Source organism: Oncorhynchus masou, chromosome 6 (genome assembly GCF_036934945.1).
Source record: "Oncorhynchus masou masou isolate Uvic2021 chromosome 6, UVic_Omas_1.1, whole genome shotgun sequence".
NCBI classification, from domain to species: domain Eukaryota; kingdom Metazoa; phylum Chordata; class Actinopteri; order Salmoniformes; family Salmonidae; genus Oncorhynchus; species Oncorhynchus masou.
Window position 1 is genome coordinate 22,143,818 of NC_088217.1, and position 14,935 is coordinate 22,158,752.

Consider the following 14,935-nt stretch of genomic DNA (forward strand, 5'->3'; position numbering starts at 1 on the left):
TTTCGACAGGTCACAAATCTTGCTGCTGTGATGGCACACTGTGGTATTTCACCCAGTAGATATGGGAGTTTATCAAAATAGTGTTTGTTTTCAAATTCTTTGCGGATCTGTGTAATCTGAGGGAAATATGTGCCTCTAATATGGTAATACATTTGGCAGGAGGTTAGGAAGTGCAGCTCAGTTTCCACCTCATTTTGTGGGTAGTGTGCACATAGCCTGTCTTCTCTTGAGAGCCAGGTGTGCCTACAATGGCCTTTCTCAATAGCAAGCCTATGCTCACTGAGTCTGTACATAGTCAAAACTTTCCTTAAGTTTGGGTCAGTCACGGTGTCAGGTATTCTGTCACTGTGTACTCTCTGTTTAGGGCCATTCTTGGTTGGCATTGTAGTTTGCTTTATTTTTTTGTGAATTCTGTCCAATGTGTCAAGTAATTATCTTTTTGTTTTCTCATGATTTGGTTGGGTCTAATTGTGTTTCTGTCCTGGGGCACTGTTGGGGCGGGTTGTGCTTGTGAGCAGAGGTACAGGACGAGCTTGCTTAAGGGACTCTTCTCCAGGTTCATCTCTCTGTAGGTGATGGCTTTGTTATGGAAAGTTTGGGAATCGCTTCCTTTTAGGTGGTTGAAGAATTTAATGGGTATTTTTTAGGGATTTTGATAATTAGCAGGTATCGGCCTAATTCTGCTCTGCATGCATTATTTGGTGTTTTACGTTGTACACAGAGGATAAGTTTGCAGAATTCTGAATACAGTCTCAATTTGGTGTTTGTCCCATTTTGTGAATTCTTGGTTGACGAGTGGACCCCAGACCTCACAACCATAAAGGGCAATGGGTTCTATAACTGATTCAAGTATTTTTAGACAGATCCTAATTGGTATGTTGAAATGTATGTTCCTTTTGTTGGCATAGAAGGCCCTTCTTGCCTTGTCTCTCAGTTCGTTCACAGCTTTGTGGAAGTTACCTGTGGCACTGATGTTTAGGCAAAGGTATGTATAGTTTTTTGTGTGCTCTAGGACAATGGTGTCTAGATGGAATTTGTATTTGTGGTCCTGGCGACTGGACCTTTTTTGGAACACCATTATTTTGGTCTTACTGAGATTTACTGTCAGGGCCCAGGTTTGGCAGAATCTGTGCAGAAGATCTAGATGATGCTGTAGGCCCTCCTTGGTTGTTGACAGAAGTACCAGATCATCAGCAAACAGTAGACATTTGACTTTTAGATTCTAGTAGGGTGGACCCAGTTGCTGCAGACTGTTCTAGTGCCCTCACAAATTTGTTGATACATATGTTGAAGAGGGTAGGGCTCAATCTGCAACCCTGTCTCACCCCACAGCCCTGTGGAAAGAAATGTGTTTTTTGCCAATTTTAACTGCAGACTTGATGTTTGTGTACATGGATTTCATAATGTCGTATGTTTTTCCCCCGACACTATTCCATCAACTTGAATAGCAGACACTCACGCCAAATTGAGTCAAAGGCTTTTTTGAAATCAACAATGCATGAGAAGACATTGTCTTTGCTTTGGTTTGTTTGGTTGTTTGTCAATTAGGGTGTGCAGGGGAATACGTGGTCTGTCACACGATAATTTGGTAAAAAGCCAATTGGACATTTATTCAGTATATTGTTTTCACTGAGGAAATGTACAAGTCTGCTGTTAATGATAATGAAAAGGCTTTTCCCAAGGTTGCTGTTGACGCATATCCCACAGTAGTTATTGGAATAAAATTTGTCTCCACTTTTGTGGATTGGGGTGATCAGTAATTGGTTCCAAATATTGGGGAAGGTGACAGAGCTAAGGATGATGTTAAAGAATTTAAGTATAGCCAATTGGAATTTGTTGTCTGTATATTTTATAATTTAATTGAGGATACCATCAACACCACAGGCCTTTTTGGGTTGGAGAGTTTTTATTTTGTCCTGTAGTTCATTCAAGGTAATTGGAGAATCCAGTGGGTTCTGGTAGTCTTTAATAGTTGATTCTAAGATTTGTATTTGATCATGTATATGTTTTTGCTGTTTGTTCTTTGTTATAAAGCCAAACGGATTGGAGAAGTGGTTTACACATACATCTCCATTTTGGACAGATAACTCTGGTTGTTGTTTGTTTAGTGTTTTCCAATTTTCCCAGAAGTGGTTATGGTCTATGGATTCTTCAATTACATTGAGCTGATTTCTGATGTGCTGTTCCTTCTTTTTCCGTAGTGTAGTTCTGTATTGTTTTAGTGATTCACCAGAGTGAAGACGTAGACTCAGGTTTTATGTTATTGGTTGGACAGGTTTCTCAATCTCGTTTTTAGGGTTTTGCATTCTTCATCAAACCATTTGTCATTGTTGATAATTTTCTTTGGTTTTCTGTTCGAAATGTTAAGATTTGATAGGGAAGCTGAGAGGTCAAATATACTGTTTAGATTTTCTACTGCCAAGTTTACACCTTCACTATTACAGTGGAACATTTAGTCCCTAGAAGTTGTCTAAAGGAGACTGAATTTGATGTTGCCTAATTGTTTTTTTTTTGGTAGGTTTCCACACTACATTCCTTCCATCTATAGCATTTCTTAATATTACTCAGTTCCTTTGGCTATGATGCCTCATGATTGAGTATTGTTCTGTTCAAGGAGACTGTGATTCTGCTCTGATCTGATAGGGGTGTCAGTAGGCTGACTGTGAACGCTCTGAGAGACTCTGGGATGAGGTCAGTGATAAAGTAGTCTACAGTACTACTGCCAAGAGATGAGCTATAGGTGTACCTACCATAGGAGTCCCCTCAAAGCCTACCATTGACTATGTACATACCCAGCGTGCGACAGAGCTGCAGGAGTTGTGATCTGTTTTTGTGGTCATAGTTGTGCCTAGGGGGGCACATGGGAGAGGGAATGCTGTCATCTCCAGGCACGTGTTTGTCCCCCTGTGTGCGGAGGGTGTCAGGTTCTTGTACGGTTCTGGCATTTAGGCTGCCACAAACTAGTACATGTCCCCGGCGATGGAAATTATTAATGTCCACCTCCAGGATGGAGAAGCTGTCTTCATTAAAGTATGGGGATTCTAGTAGACATTCGTGGCCAAATGTTTTGAGAATGACACAAATATCTAGTGTATTCAAGATGGCGTAGCAGTCAGACGTCTTGTCGTGTCCCTTGTATATATTCGTTTTTTTTTACATATTTTTCATCGCATATCTTTTAAATTTTTTTCTAAACCTCAACATCTAAATACTCTCCTGCAACCCGCCTCACCCAATGTAGTGTGGATCTGCTTTTTTTTCTCGAAAGTATTTATATTTACTTTGGATCCGGAACCCTTCAACTGAAGCTAGCCAGCTAACTACCAGCTATCAGTCAGCAAACCATTGCTAGCGGTCATCAGCTTTAGCTCGGAAAGCTCTCACCAGTTCGAACAACGCGACTCTAACCAGACCATAACGGACCTATTATGTTTATCCCCGGATTCCCACCGCAAACGTAACTTTTTCATCTGGATCTTCACAACTAGCTAACTAGCTAACCACAACCCCAGATGACTACTCCTGGCTAGCGTTTCCACCCACTTAGCTTGAAGCTAGCCCGGCCAGAACTCCTGGGCTACCACCGAAGCATACTCCTGGGCTACAATATCCGGACCCACGACCGGTCTATTGTTGCCACCGCATGAAGAGGCAGACTCAACCCCATCGCGACGTCCCCCAAAGGCTAACTTTCTAGCCCTTGCTATCTGCTTGCTTGCTAATTCGGCCTGCTAACTGCTAGCTTGTTTAGCCCTGGCCTACTAACTGTTAGCTTGTTAGCACAGGCCTGCTAACTCTCTGAATCGCCGCGTCCCCAGCCAGCCCATCCACTCACTGGACCCATATTTACTTTCAATCTCTTTTCAATTTTTAATTCGATTATACCTTCCGGTAACTTGCCTCACCCAATGTGATACGGAATCGCTATTATTTTTAATTTTTAGAACACATTCAAGAACCTCCAGAAGCCAACCAGCTAACTAGCTACAAGCTATTTAGTCATTGTTAGCCACTGCTAGCGGCTTTTACCTTCTGCACAGCCAGCCAGTTTTTTTAGCCTGGATAATACTCGCCAGTCTAGCTTCCCTGTCCCATCCACCGCTGCCCACTGGACACTGTGATCACTTGGCTACATAACTGTTGCCTGCTGGACAGTCCATTAATCACGGTACTCCATTCTGTTTGTTAATGTTTTATCTGTCGGCCCTAGCCGCACTCAGGCTCTGTGTGTTGTTAATCCGACCCTCTCTGCCAAGTCAACGTCCATTTTACCTGCTGTTGTTGTGCTAGCTGATTAGCTTTTGTTGTCTCACCTACTGGTTTAGCTAGCTCTCCCAATCAACACCTGTGATTACTGTATGCCTCGCTGTATGTCTCTTTCAAATGTCAATATGCCTTGTATACTGTTGTTCAGGTTAGTTATCATTGTTTTAGTTTACAATGGAGCCCCTAGTTCCACTCTTCATACCCCTGATACCTCCTTTGTCCCACCTCCCACACATGCGGGGACCTCACCCATTACATCCAGCATGTCCAGAGATACAACCTTTCTCCGCTGTACCCGCACCCCACCATACCCCTGTCTGCGCATTATGCCCTGAATATATTCTACCATGCCCAGAAATCTGCTCCTTTTATTCTTTGTCCCCAACGCTCTAGGCAACCAGTTTTGATAGCCTTTAGCCGCACCCTCATACTACTCCTCCTCTGTTCCGCGGGTGATATGGAGGTAAACCCAGGCCCTGCATGTCCCCAGGCACCCTCATTTGTTAACTTCTGTGATCGAAAAAGCCTTGGTTTCATGCATGTCAACATCAGAATCCTCCTCCCTAAGTTTGTTTTACTCACTGCTTTAGCACACTCTGCTAACCCTGATGTCCTTGCCGTGTCTGATTCCTGGCTCAGAAAGGCCACCAACAATTCTGAGATTTCAATACCAAACTATAACATTTTCCGTCAAGATACAACTGCCAAAGGGGGAGGAGTTGCAGTCTACTGCAGAGATAGCCTGCAAAGTAATGTCATACTTTCCAGGTCCATACCCAAACAGTTCGAACTACTAATTTTAAAAATTACTCTCTCCAGAAATAAGTCTCTCACTGTTTCCGCCTGCTACCGACCCCCCTCAGCTCCCAGCTGTGCCCTGGACACCATTTGTGAATTGATTGCCCCCCATCTAGCTTCAGAGTTTGTTCTGTTAGGTGACCTAAAGTGGGATATGCTTAACACCCCGGCAGTCTTACAATCTAAGCTAGATGCCCTCAATCTCACACAAATCATCAAGGAACCCACAAGGTACAACCCTAAATCTGTAAACCAGGGCACCCTCATAGACGTCATCCTGACCAACTGGCCCTCCAAATACACCTCCGCTGTCTTCAACCAGGATCTCAGCGATCCCTGCCTCATTGCCTGTATCCGCTACGGATCCGCAGTCAAACGACCACCCCTCATCACTGTCAAACGCTCCCTAAAACACTTCTGTGAGCAGGCCTTTCTAATCGACCTGGCCCGGGTATCCTGGAAGGACATTGACCTCATCCCGTCAGTTGAGGATGCCTGGTCATTCTTTAAAAGTAACTTCCTCACCATTTTTGATAAGCATGCTCCGTTCAAAAAATGCAGAACTAAGAACAGATATAGCCCTTGGTTCACTCCAGACCTGACTGCCCTCGACCAGCACAAAAACATCCTGTGGCGGACTGCAATAGCATCAAATAGTCCCCGCGATATGCAACTGTTCAGAGAAGTCAGGAACCAATACACACAGTCAGTCAGGAAAGCAAAGGCCAGCTTCTTCAGGCAGAAATTTGCAGCCTGTAGCTCTAACTCCAAAAAGTTCTGGGACACTGTGAAGTCCATGGAGAACAAGAGCACCTCCTCCCAGCTGCCCACTGCACTGAGGCTAGGTAACACGGTCACCACCGATAAACCCATGATTATCGAAAACTTCAACAAGCATTTCTCAAAGGCTGGCCATGCCTTCCTCCTGGCTACTCCAACCTCGGCCAACAGCTCCGCCCCCCCGCAGCTACTCGCCCAAGCCACTCCAGGTTCTCCTTTACCCAAATCCAGATAGCAGATGTTCTGAAAAAGCTGCAAAACCTGGACCCGTACAAATCAGCTGGGCTTGACAATCTGGACCCTCTATTTCTGAAACTATCCGCCGCCATTGTTGCAACCCCTATTACCAGCCTGTTCAACCTCTCTTTCATATTGTCTGAGATCCCCAAGGATTGGAAAGCTGCCACAGTCATCCCCCTCTTCAAAGGGGGAGACACCCTGGACCCAAACTGTTACAGACCTACTCATCTCATATGTATATACTGTACTCGATACCATCTACTGTATCCTGCCTATGCTGCTCTGTACCATCACTCATTCATATATCCTTATGTACATATTCTTTATCCCCTTACACTGTGTATAAGACAGTAGTTTAGGAATTGTTAGTTAGATTACTTGTTGGTTATTACTGCATTGTCGGAACTAGAAGCACAAGCATTTCACTACACTCGCATTTGCTCACATCTGCTAACCATGTGTATGTGACAAATAACATTTGATTTGACCTATATCCATCCTGCCCTGCCTATCTAAGGTCTTCGAAAGCCAAGTCAACAAACAGGTCACTGACCTTCTCGAATTACACCGTACCTTCTCCGCTGTGCAATCTGGTTTCCGAGCCGGTCACGGGTGCACCTCAGCCACGCTCAAGGTACTAAACGATATCATAACGGCCATCGATAAAAGACAGTACTGTGCAGCCGTCTTCATCGACCTTGCCAAGGCTTTCGACTCTGTCAATCACCATATTCTTATCGGCAGACTCAGTAGCCTTGGTTTTTCTGATGACTGCTTTGCCTGGTTCACCAACTACTTTGCAGACAGAGTGCAGTGTGTCAAATCGGAGGGCATGCTCTCCGGTCCTCTGGCAGTCTCTATGGGGGTGCCACAGGGTTCAATTCTCGGGCCGACTCTTTTCTCTGTATATATCAATGATGTTGCTCTTGCTGCAGGTGATTCCCTGACCCACCTCTACGCAGACGACACCATTCTATATACTTCCGGCCCGTCCTTGGACACTGTGCTATCTAACCTCCAAACAAGCTTCAATGCCATACAACACTCCTTCCGTGGCCTCCAACTGCTCTTAAACGCTAGTAAAACCAAATGCATGCTTTTCAACCGTTCGCTGCCTGCACCCGCACGCCTGACTAGTATCACCACCCTGGATGGTTCCGACCTTGAATATGTGGACATCTATAAGTACCTAGGTGTCTGACTAGACTGTAAACTCTCCTTCCAGACTCATATCAAACATCTCCAATCGAAAATCAAATCTAGAGTCGGCTTTCTATTCAGCAACAAAGCCTCCTTCACTCACGCCGCCAAACTTACACTAGTAAAACTGACTATCCTACCGATCCTCGACTTCGGCGATGTCATCTACAAAATAGCCTCCAACACTCTACTCAGCAAACTGGATGCAGTTTATCACAGTGCCATCCGTTTTGTCACTAAAGCACCTTATACCACCCACCACTGCGACTTGTATGCTCTAGTCGGCTGGCCCTCGCTACATATTCGTCGCCAGACCCACTGGTTCCAGGTCATCTACAAGTCCATGCTAGGTAAAGCTCTGCCTTATCTCAGTTCACTGGTCACGATGGCAACACCCACCCGTAGCACGCGCTCCAGCAGGTGTATCTCACTGATCATCCCTAAAGCCAACACCTCATTTGGCCGCCTTTCGTTACAGTTCTCTGCTGCCTGTGACTGGAACGAATTGCAAAAAATCGCTGAAGTTGGAGACTTTTATCTCCCTCATCAACTTCAAACATCTGCTATCTGAGCAGCTAACTGATCGCGGCAGCTGTACATAGTCTTATCGGTAAATAGCCCACCCAATTTTACCTACCTCATCCCCATACTGTTTTTATTTATTTACTTTTCTGCTCTTTTGCACACCAATATCTCTACCTGTACATGACCATCTGATCATTTATCACTCCAGTGTTAATCTGCAAAATTGTAATTATTTGCCTACCTCCTCATGCCTTTTGCACACAATGTATATAGACCCTTTTTTTCCTACTGTGTTATTGACTTGTTTATTGTTTACTCCATGTGTAACTCTGTTGTCTGTTCACACTGCTATGCTTTATCTTGGCCAGGTCGCAGTTGCAAATGAGAACTTGTTCTCAACTAGCCTACCAGGTTAAATAAAGGTGAAATAAAAAAATAAAAAAAATACTGTTCCAGACTTATAGAGATTTATATTAGCTGACTCAGTGTCCTCGTTGCCTAGTATCCTGAGTTTCCACCCATCGGTAACATCCCCCTCTTAACAGTATGTTAATATAGCACTGTGTCGTGCCAGGGGATGGTCTGTGTGGAAGATAAGGTTGCTTATGTTCTCATTTTTATAAAAGTCAACAAAAAGTCTCTCTTGATTTTCCATAAGGAGCTTCATTTTTCACTCTTTTCGTGTCTTATTATTTTTTACATACAGAGGGTACTGCATTTTAATGACCTCTAAACAGCAGGAGGGTGCTTCTAAGGCCTTGGTTGGGGCTCTCCTGCCATTGCTGGGCTCAAGGGCTTTGACACCTTTCGTGTCACACGCCAGTGCTAATTGAAGCTGTATCTCTATGTCCGAGCAAGCCTGGTAGTCTTAGCATTCAGGCCTTATCAAGTCAAATATATCATTGTGTATTGTAATGTATTATAATTGTAATGTATTTTCTTCTGGCTTTTGAAAGTTAAAAAAAGCTTCAGACTAAGCATTATTCGCTCAGTTCCAGGTTGGATGTTGTTTTCAGGTTTCTGTTTGTTTGACAAAGCATTTGCTGTATATCTTGGGAATAATAATCCTTGGGTGTAGGAAGCATTCCAGGTAATTCCGGGTAATTCTGTCCAAAATCAGGTTGTAGGTTTGGAGTTTTGATTTGGAGTTAAGGTTATGTTCTTTAGGATCCTGTATACAGTATGTCCCTGCCAAACAAATCCAAGTTTGTTTAACTCTAAATCCATCTATTTTTTAAACATAATGAAAAAAGTGGGAGCTCACCTGCTCATGACCTGTCTCGCTCTCTACTCTCTCTACCTCCTACCTGAACTCAGACAACTGGCTGTGTGGGGAAGCTTATCTTTAAGGGTATGGTACCTGTCAATACACCATATGAGATGTCTTTCTCTGTATGTATGCCTGTGAGTGTGTGCAGGCAAGCGTAGGATTTTGTGTTTTTCAACATGTGTGTGTGTGTGTGTGCAGAGAGAGAAGTGTGTGTGCATGTGTCTTTGAACGTGTGTGTGTTTATGTGTGTAGTCGTAGAGGGAGTATCGTGCTGGGTTCTCGTCCTCTGGGGTGCGGGTAAATGTGGGCAATGCTGATTTTATGTGCGCCAGTGCTCATTACCACGGTGACTGTTGTGATGGTAACCATGGAACATGCTTGCTTTGTATTCCAGAACCCGTCTTAGCGTAGCAACAGTTCCCTGGCACCTACTGTACCAGCTGCATCACACACGCACACACACACCATAGCCACGCACCTACAGTGCCTTGCGATAGTATTCAACCCCCTTGAACTTTGCGACCTTTTGCCACATTTCAGGCTTCAAACATAAAGATATTAAACTGTATTTGTTTGTGAAGAATCAACAACAAGTGGGACACAATCATGAAGTGGAACGACATTTATTGGATATTTCAAACTTTTTTAACAAATCAAAAACTGAAAAATTGGACGTGCAAAATTATTCAGCCCCCTTAAGTTAATACTTTGTAGCTTTTGCTGCGATTACAGCTGTAAGTCGCTTGGGGTATGTCTCTATCAGTTTTGCACATCAAGAGACTGAATTTTTTTCCCATTCCTCCTTGCAAAACAGCTCGAGCTCAGTGAGGTTGGATGGAGAGCATTTGTGAACAGCAGTTTTCAGTTCTTTCCACGGATTCTCGATTGGATTCAGGTCTGGACTTTGACTTGGCCATTCTAACACCTGGATATGTTTATTTTTGAACCATTCCATTGTAGATTTTGCTTTATGTTTTGGATCATTGTCTTGTTGGAAGACAAATCTCTGTCCCAGTTTCAGGTCTTTTGCAGACTCCATCAGGTTTTCTTCCAGAATGGTCCTGTATTTGGCTCCATCCATCTTCCCATCAATTTTAACCATCTTCCCTGTCCCTGCTGAAGAAAAGCAGGCCCAAACCATGATGCTGCCACCACCATGTTTGACAGTGGGGATGGTGTGTTCAGAGTGATGAGCTGTGTTGCTTTTACGCCAAACATAAGGTTTTGCATTATTGCCAAAAAGTTCAATTTTGGTTTCATCTGACCAGAGCACCTTCTTCCACATGTTTGGTATGTCTCCCAGGTGGCTTGTGGCAAACTTTAAACAACACTTTTTATGATATCTTTAAGAAATGGCTTTCTTCTTGCCACTCTTCCATAAAGGCCAGATTCGTGCAATATACGACTGATTGTTGTCCTATGGACAGAGTCTCCCACCTCAGCTGTAGATCTCTGCAGTTCATCCAGAGTGATCATGGGCCTCTTGGCTGCATCTCTGATCAGTCTTCTCCTTGTATGAGCTGAAAGTTTAGAGGGACGGCCAGGTCTTGGTAGATTTGCAGTGGTCTGATACTCCTTCCATTTCAATATTATCGCTTGCACAGTGCTCCTTGGGATGTTTAAAGCTTGGGAAATCTTTTTGTATCCAAATCCGGCTTTAAACTTCTTCACAACAGTATCTCGGACCTGCCGGTGTGTTCCTTGTTCTTCATGATGCTCTCTGCTCTTTTAACGGACCTCTGAGACTATCACAGTGCAGGTGCATTTATACGGAGACTTGATTACACACAGGTGGATTGTATTTATCATCATTAGTCATTTAGGTCAACATTGGATCATTCAGAGATCCTCACTGAACTTCTGGAGAGAGTTTGCTGCACTGAAAGTAAAGGGGCTGAATAATTTTGCACGCCCAATTTTTCAGTTTTTGATTTGTTAAAAAAATTTGAAATATCCAATAAATGTCGTTCCACTTCATGTTTGTATCCCACTTGTTGTTGATTCTTCACATAAAATACAGTTTTATATCTTTATGTTAGAAGCCTGAAATGTGGCAAAAGGTCGCAAAGTTCAAGGGGGCCGAATACTTTCGCAAGGCACTGTACACACATCACGCACCCATGCACACACACACCACAGCCACACACACATACATACAAATGCGCACCACAGCTACGCACGCACACCCAAGCAAGGAGCTGAAGAGATTTTACATCTGTGTGTGTGTGAGAGAGTGAGTGTTTGTGTGTCTTACCTGTCCCCAAAGCAGCTCTCCCACTCCAATGAACACACACCAGAGCCACTGGTCGATGGTCAGAGCGGTGCAGGAGAAGGGCTTCCCTCCAACCTGGACAATGACAATCTGAGACAGAGCCACAGAATGAGTACCTGTAGAATCAAGTAGCAAAACACCACACTAACGAAGATGGGTTTCCGGCAGGTCTCCACTTTCTCGGCGACCTGCCCAGTGGCCGTAAGGCCCTCTAAAAACCGTTTTCTATGGGGCCAAAGTGGCCACTGTGTCCTATTCTGAAGCACTTCTAACTCACATGGCGCCCTCAGATATCTCAATTCTTATTAGCCAATGCCTGTCACCTGATCGGGTACATCTCAAAGGCATCGCAGCTTTGAAGTAGGCTTCAAGTGAAGGTGGACACATTAGGGATGCAATGGCGCACATCCTTATCGAATATTGAAGATATTAGAAGAACTGTCCACATGTTCTTTTCGTCAGCCAACAAGATGAGTAACGAAGAGCAAAAGCACCTCCTACGTCAATCTACTATCCCCCATAGTACAAAAGTTGACCTATTCTATTGGTAAGCTTCTTCTTCTGTGCAAGAAATATTACAAACATACTCTGGTCAGTTGTGGGATGATAGATCCCAAATTAATACAACCACTGTACATAAAAAACACTCGAAGCAATGAGGCTGATGCAACAGATCAGAACGTTTAGCTTAAAATGTTGATCAACTATTAGGCAATTTCTTCACATTATAAACACAGCAATGTGCACACAGCAGTAACTATAAGCGTGAATATCCCAAAATACAATTAAAAAGAAAACACCCTTCTCAAAAGTGCACTGAAAATGCAGGCGGTTTCATATGACAGATTAAAATATCCTTCAGAAATGTAGAAAGAGGTACGATCTAAAGACGCTATAAAAATAAATACACTCTATATATATACTATATATATATAACTCCCTGTCAGTTGTTGATCCTAAAGAAGCCTGAAGAAGGTACAGTGATGCAGAAACAATGGTGTTTTACTCAATAAATGACTGGGAGTTATATATACACTACCTTTCAAAAGTTTGAGGTCACTTAGAAATGTCCACTTAGAAATTAGTTGCAAAATGAATAGGAAATATAGTCAAGAGGTTGACAAGGTTATAAATAATGATTTTAATTGAAATAATAATTGTGTCCTTCAAACTTTGCTTTCGTCAAAGAATCCTCCATTTGCAGCAATTACAGCCTTGCAGACCTTTGGCATTCTAGTTGTCAATTTGTTGAGGTAATCTGAAGAGATTTCACCCCATGCTTCCTGAAGCACCTCCCACAAGTTGGATTGGCTTGATGGGCACTTCTTACGTACCATACAGTCAAGCTGCTCCCACAACAGCTCAATAGGGTTGAGATCCGGTCTCACGAATGTTCTTCTTTCAACACCTCAAACTTCGATTAGTCTGCCCATAACACTTTCTTCCAACCTTCCTCTGTCCAGTGTCTGTGCTCTTTTGTCCATCTTATTGGCCAGTCTGAAATAAGGCTTGTTCTTTGCAACTCTGCCTCGAAGGCAGCATCCCGGAGTCGCCTCTTCACTGTTGACGTTGAGACTGATGTTTTGCGGACACTATTTAATGTCTGTTTCTCAAACTAGACACCCTCACGTACTTGTCCTCTTGCTCAATTGTGCAGACGTCTTGTATGTGTACCATACGGTTAAACATGGACTCAGCCACAACAGCACCGACTGTCTTGTTAAGCTCAACAGTGCTTTGTTTCAGGACTCAAATGTTGTGAAGAAGATGCACTTGGGAAGAACAAAATCTGAGATGATTACAATGAATGTTTTAGGACCAAAAACTGTGCAAGATATTTTGGATGATCTGTCCCCGACCGAAGGTGAGACGGTGTATTTCTCAGTGATGCCTCAAACAAGGGAAATAGGAACATGTTTCCAGTGTGCATGAGATTTCTCTGTGTATGATGGAGAGCAGTGCAAGTTACTTGACTTTTATGAGACAGTGATGAAACTGCAAATGGCAAACATCAAGATCTGATGAACTGTCTGGAAAAGCTGAACTGGACATTAGACACATCACAGCCTAAGCAGCAGATAATGCCAATGCCAACTTTAGAGGAAGTCCAAAAGTTCAAAATGAAGGTGCTTCATGAGAAACAGGACAGCTTTTTTTGGATACCAGAGCAAGCAGCGGATGGACAAACAATTGCCAGCACAAAGGTCCAAGCAGCAACAGGACTTTGTGAAGTTCTATGACACATTACATACATTGACAAGTGGTTTGACTTCTCACCTGAAAATGTCATGTTTAAACTGAAACTGACCAGCCTCTATGAGGAGCTCTCCTTCACTAACCTGGAGCAGGTGGTGGTTGCCCTCAAAATGACAGACAGTCAGTATGGACCAACTCTATGAAGAGTGTTGTGCCGGGAGGAAATACAGAAAGCCAGACAGGATGCCACAAAATCTACCAGTGAGAAGTGGGTGGCAGTTTACCAAAACCTAGGGAAAGCCAACATGATCAACATGTTCAGGGTTGTCTCATTTGTCCTCAGTGTGCCAGGTTCAAATGCCTTTGTAGAGAGGATTTTCTCTCTGATGACAATTAAATTGTCAGACTCAAGAAACAGATGCAGCACAGAGCTGATCAAAAATTTTATTCAAATATCTGTGAACTGTGACTTGTCGTGTAAGGACTTCTCTCTGGCTATGCAAAAGGACAAAGGACTGCTTGAATCAGTCAAGAGCAGCAAAAAATATCCAAGGAAAAAGCAGACTTGGTGAGTGACTCGTGCTCCTCTTCCTTATTTTGAAATGTTTTGTTTTTTGTTTTTTTGCTGTGAAGGTCCAAATTGTGATTTCTTTGATCATTTATTGAGGTTTATTCACATAAGTTTACATAATGATACAGTTTTAGAAAAGCTTTACACTAAATGGGATATCATTTGTTTTTGCCTTTCCAATTGAATAAGACTATTCAGTGTACATTCATTTACACAACAGCATACCCCCGTGGCACCGTGCATTGGCACGCCACCTTTTGGCCCTTATTTGGTAGTGAGGAGGTTGGCAACCCGAAGTGCTTGATGCCATCTGTCAAGCATGGTGGAGGCAATGTGATGGGGGTGCTTTGGTGGTGGTAAAGTGGGAGATTTGTACAGGGTATAAGGGATCTTGAAGAAGGAAGGCTATCACTCCATTTTGCAACACTTTGCCATACCCTGTGGACGGCGCTTAATTGGAGCCAATTTCCTCCTACAACAGGACAATGACCCAAAGCACAGCTCCAAACTATGCAATAACTATTTAGGGAAGAAGCAGTCAGCTGGTATTCTGTCTATAATGGAGTGGCCAGCACAGTCACCGGATGTCAGCCCTATTGAGCTGTTGTGGGAGCAGCTTGACTGTATGGTACGTAAGAAGTGCCCATCAAGCCAATCCAACTTGTGGGAGGTGCTTCAGGAAGCATGGGGTGAAATCTCTTCAGATTACCTCAACAAATTGACAACTAGAATGCCAAAGGTCACAAATGGAGGATCCTCCATTGCGGGGGTTCGATTACTGGAGGATTATTTAATGGAGGGTTATTTGACAAAAGCA

At 43.4% G+C, this 14,935-nt stretch overlaps 1 protein-coding gene across 10 annotated transcripts in view; it reads right to left on the minus strand.

The window, feature by feature from the left end:
* The window catches only part of LOC135541628 (plasma membrane calcium-transporting ATPase 1-like), a 298,234-nt gene that overhangs the window by 38,435 nt on the left and 244,864 nt on the right, over positions 1 to 14,935 (minus strand). For all 10 annotated transcript variants that reach the window (XM_064967935.1, XM_064967940.1, XM_064967936.1 and 7 more), the window contains one exon: positions 11,334 to 11,441. In XM_064967935.1, the coding sequence (XP_064824007.1) occupies positions 11,334 to 11,441 (108 nt within the window). The remainder of the gene's footprint in view (positions 1 to 11,333; positions 11,442 to 14,935) is intronic.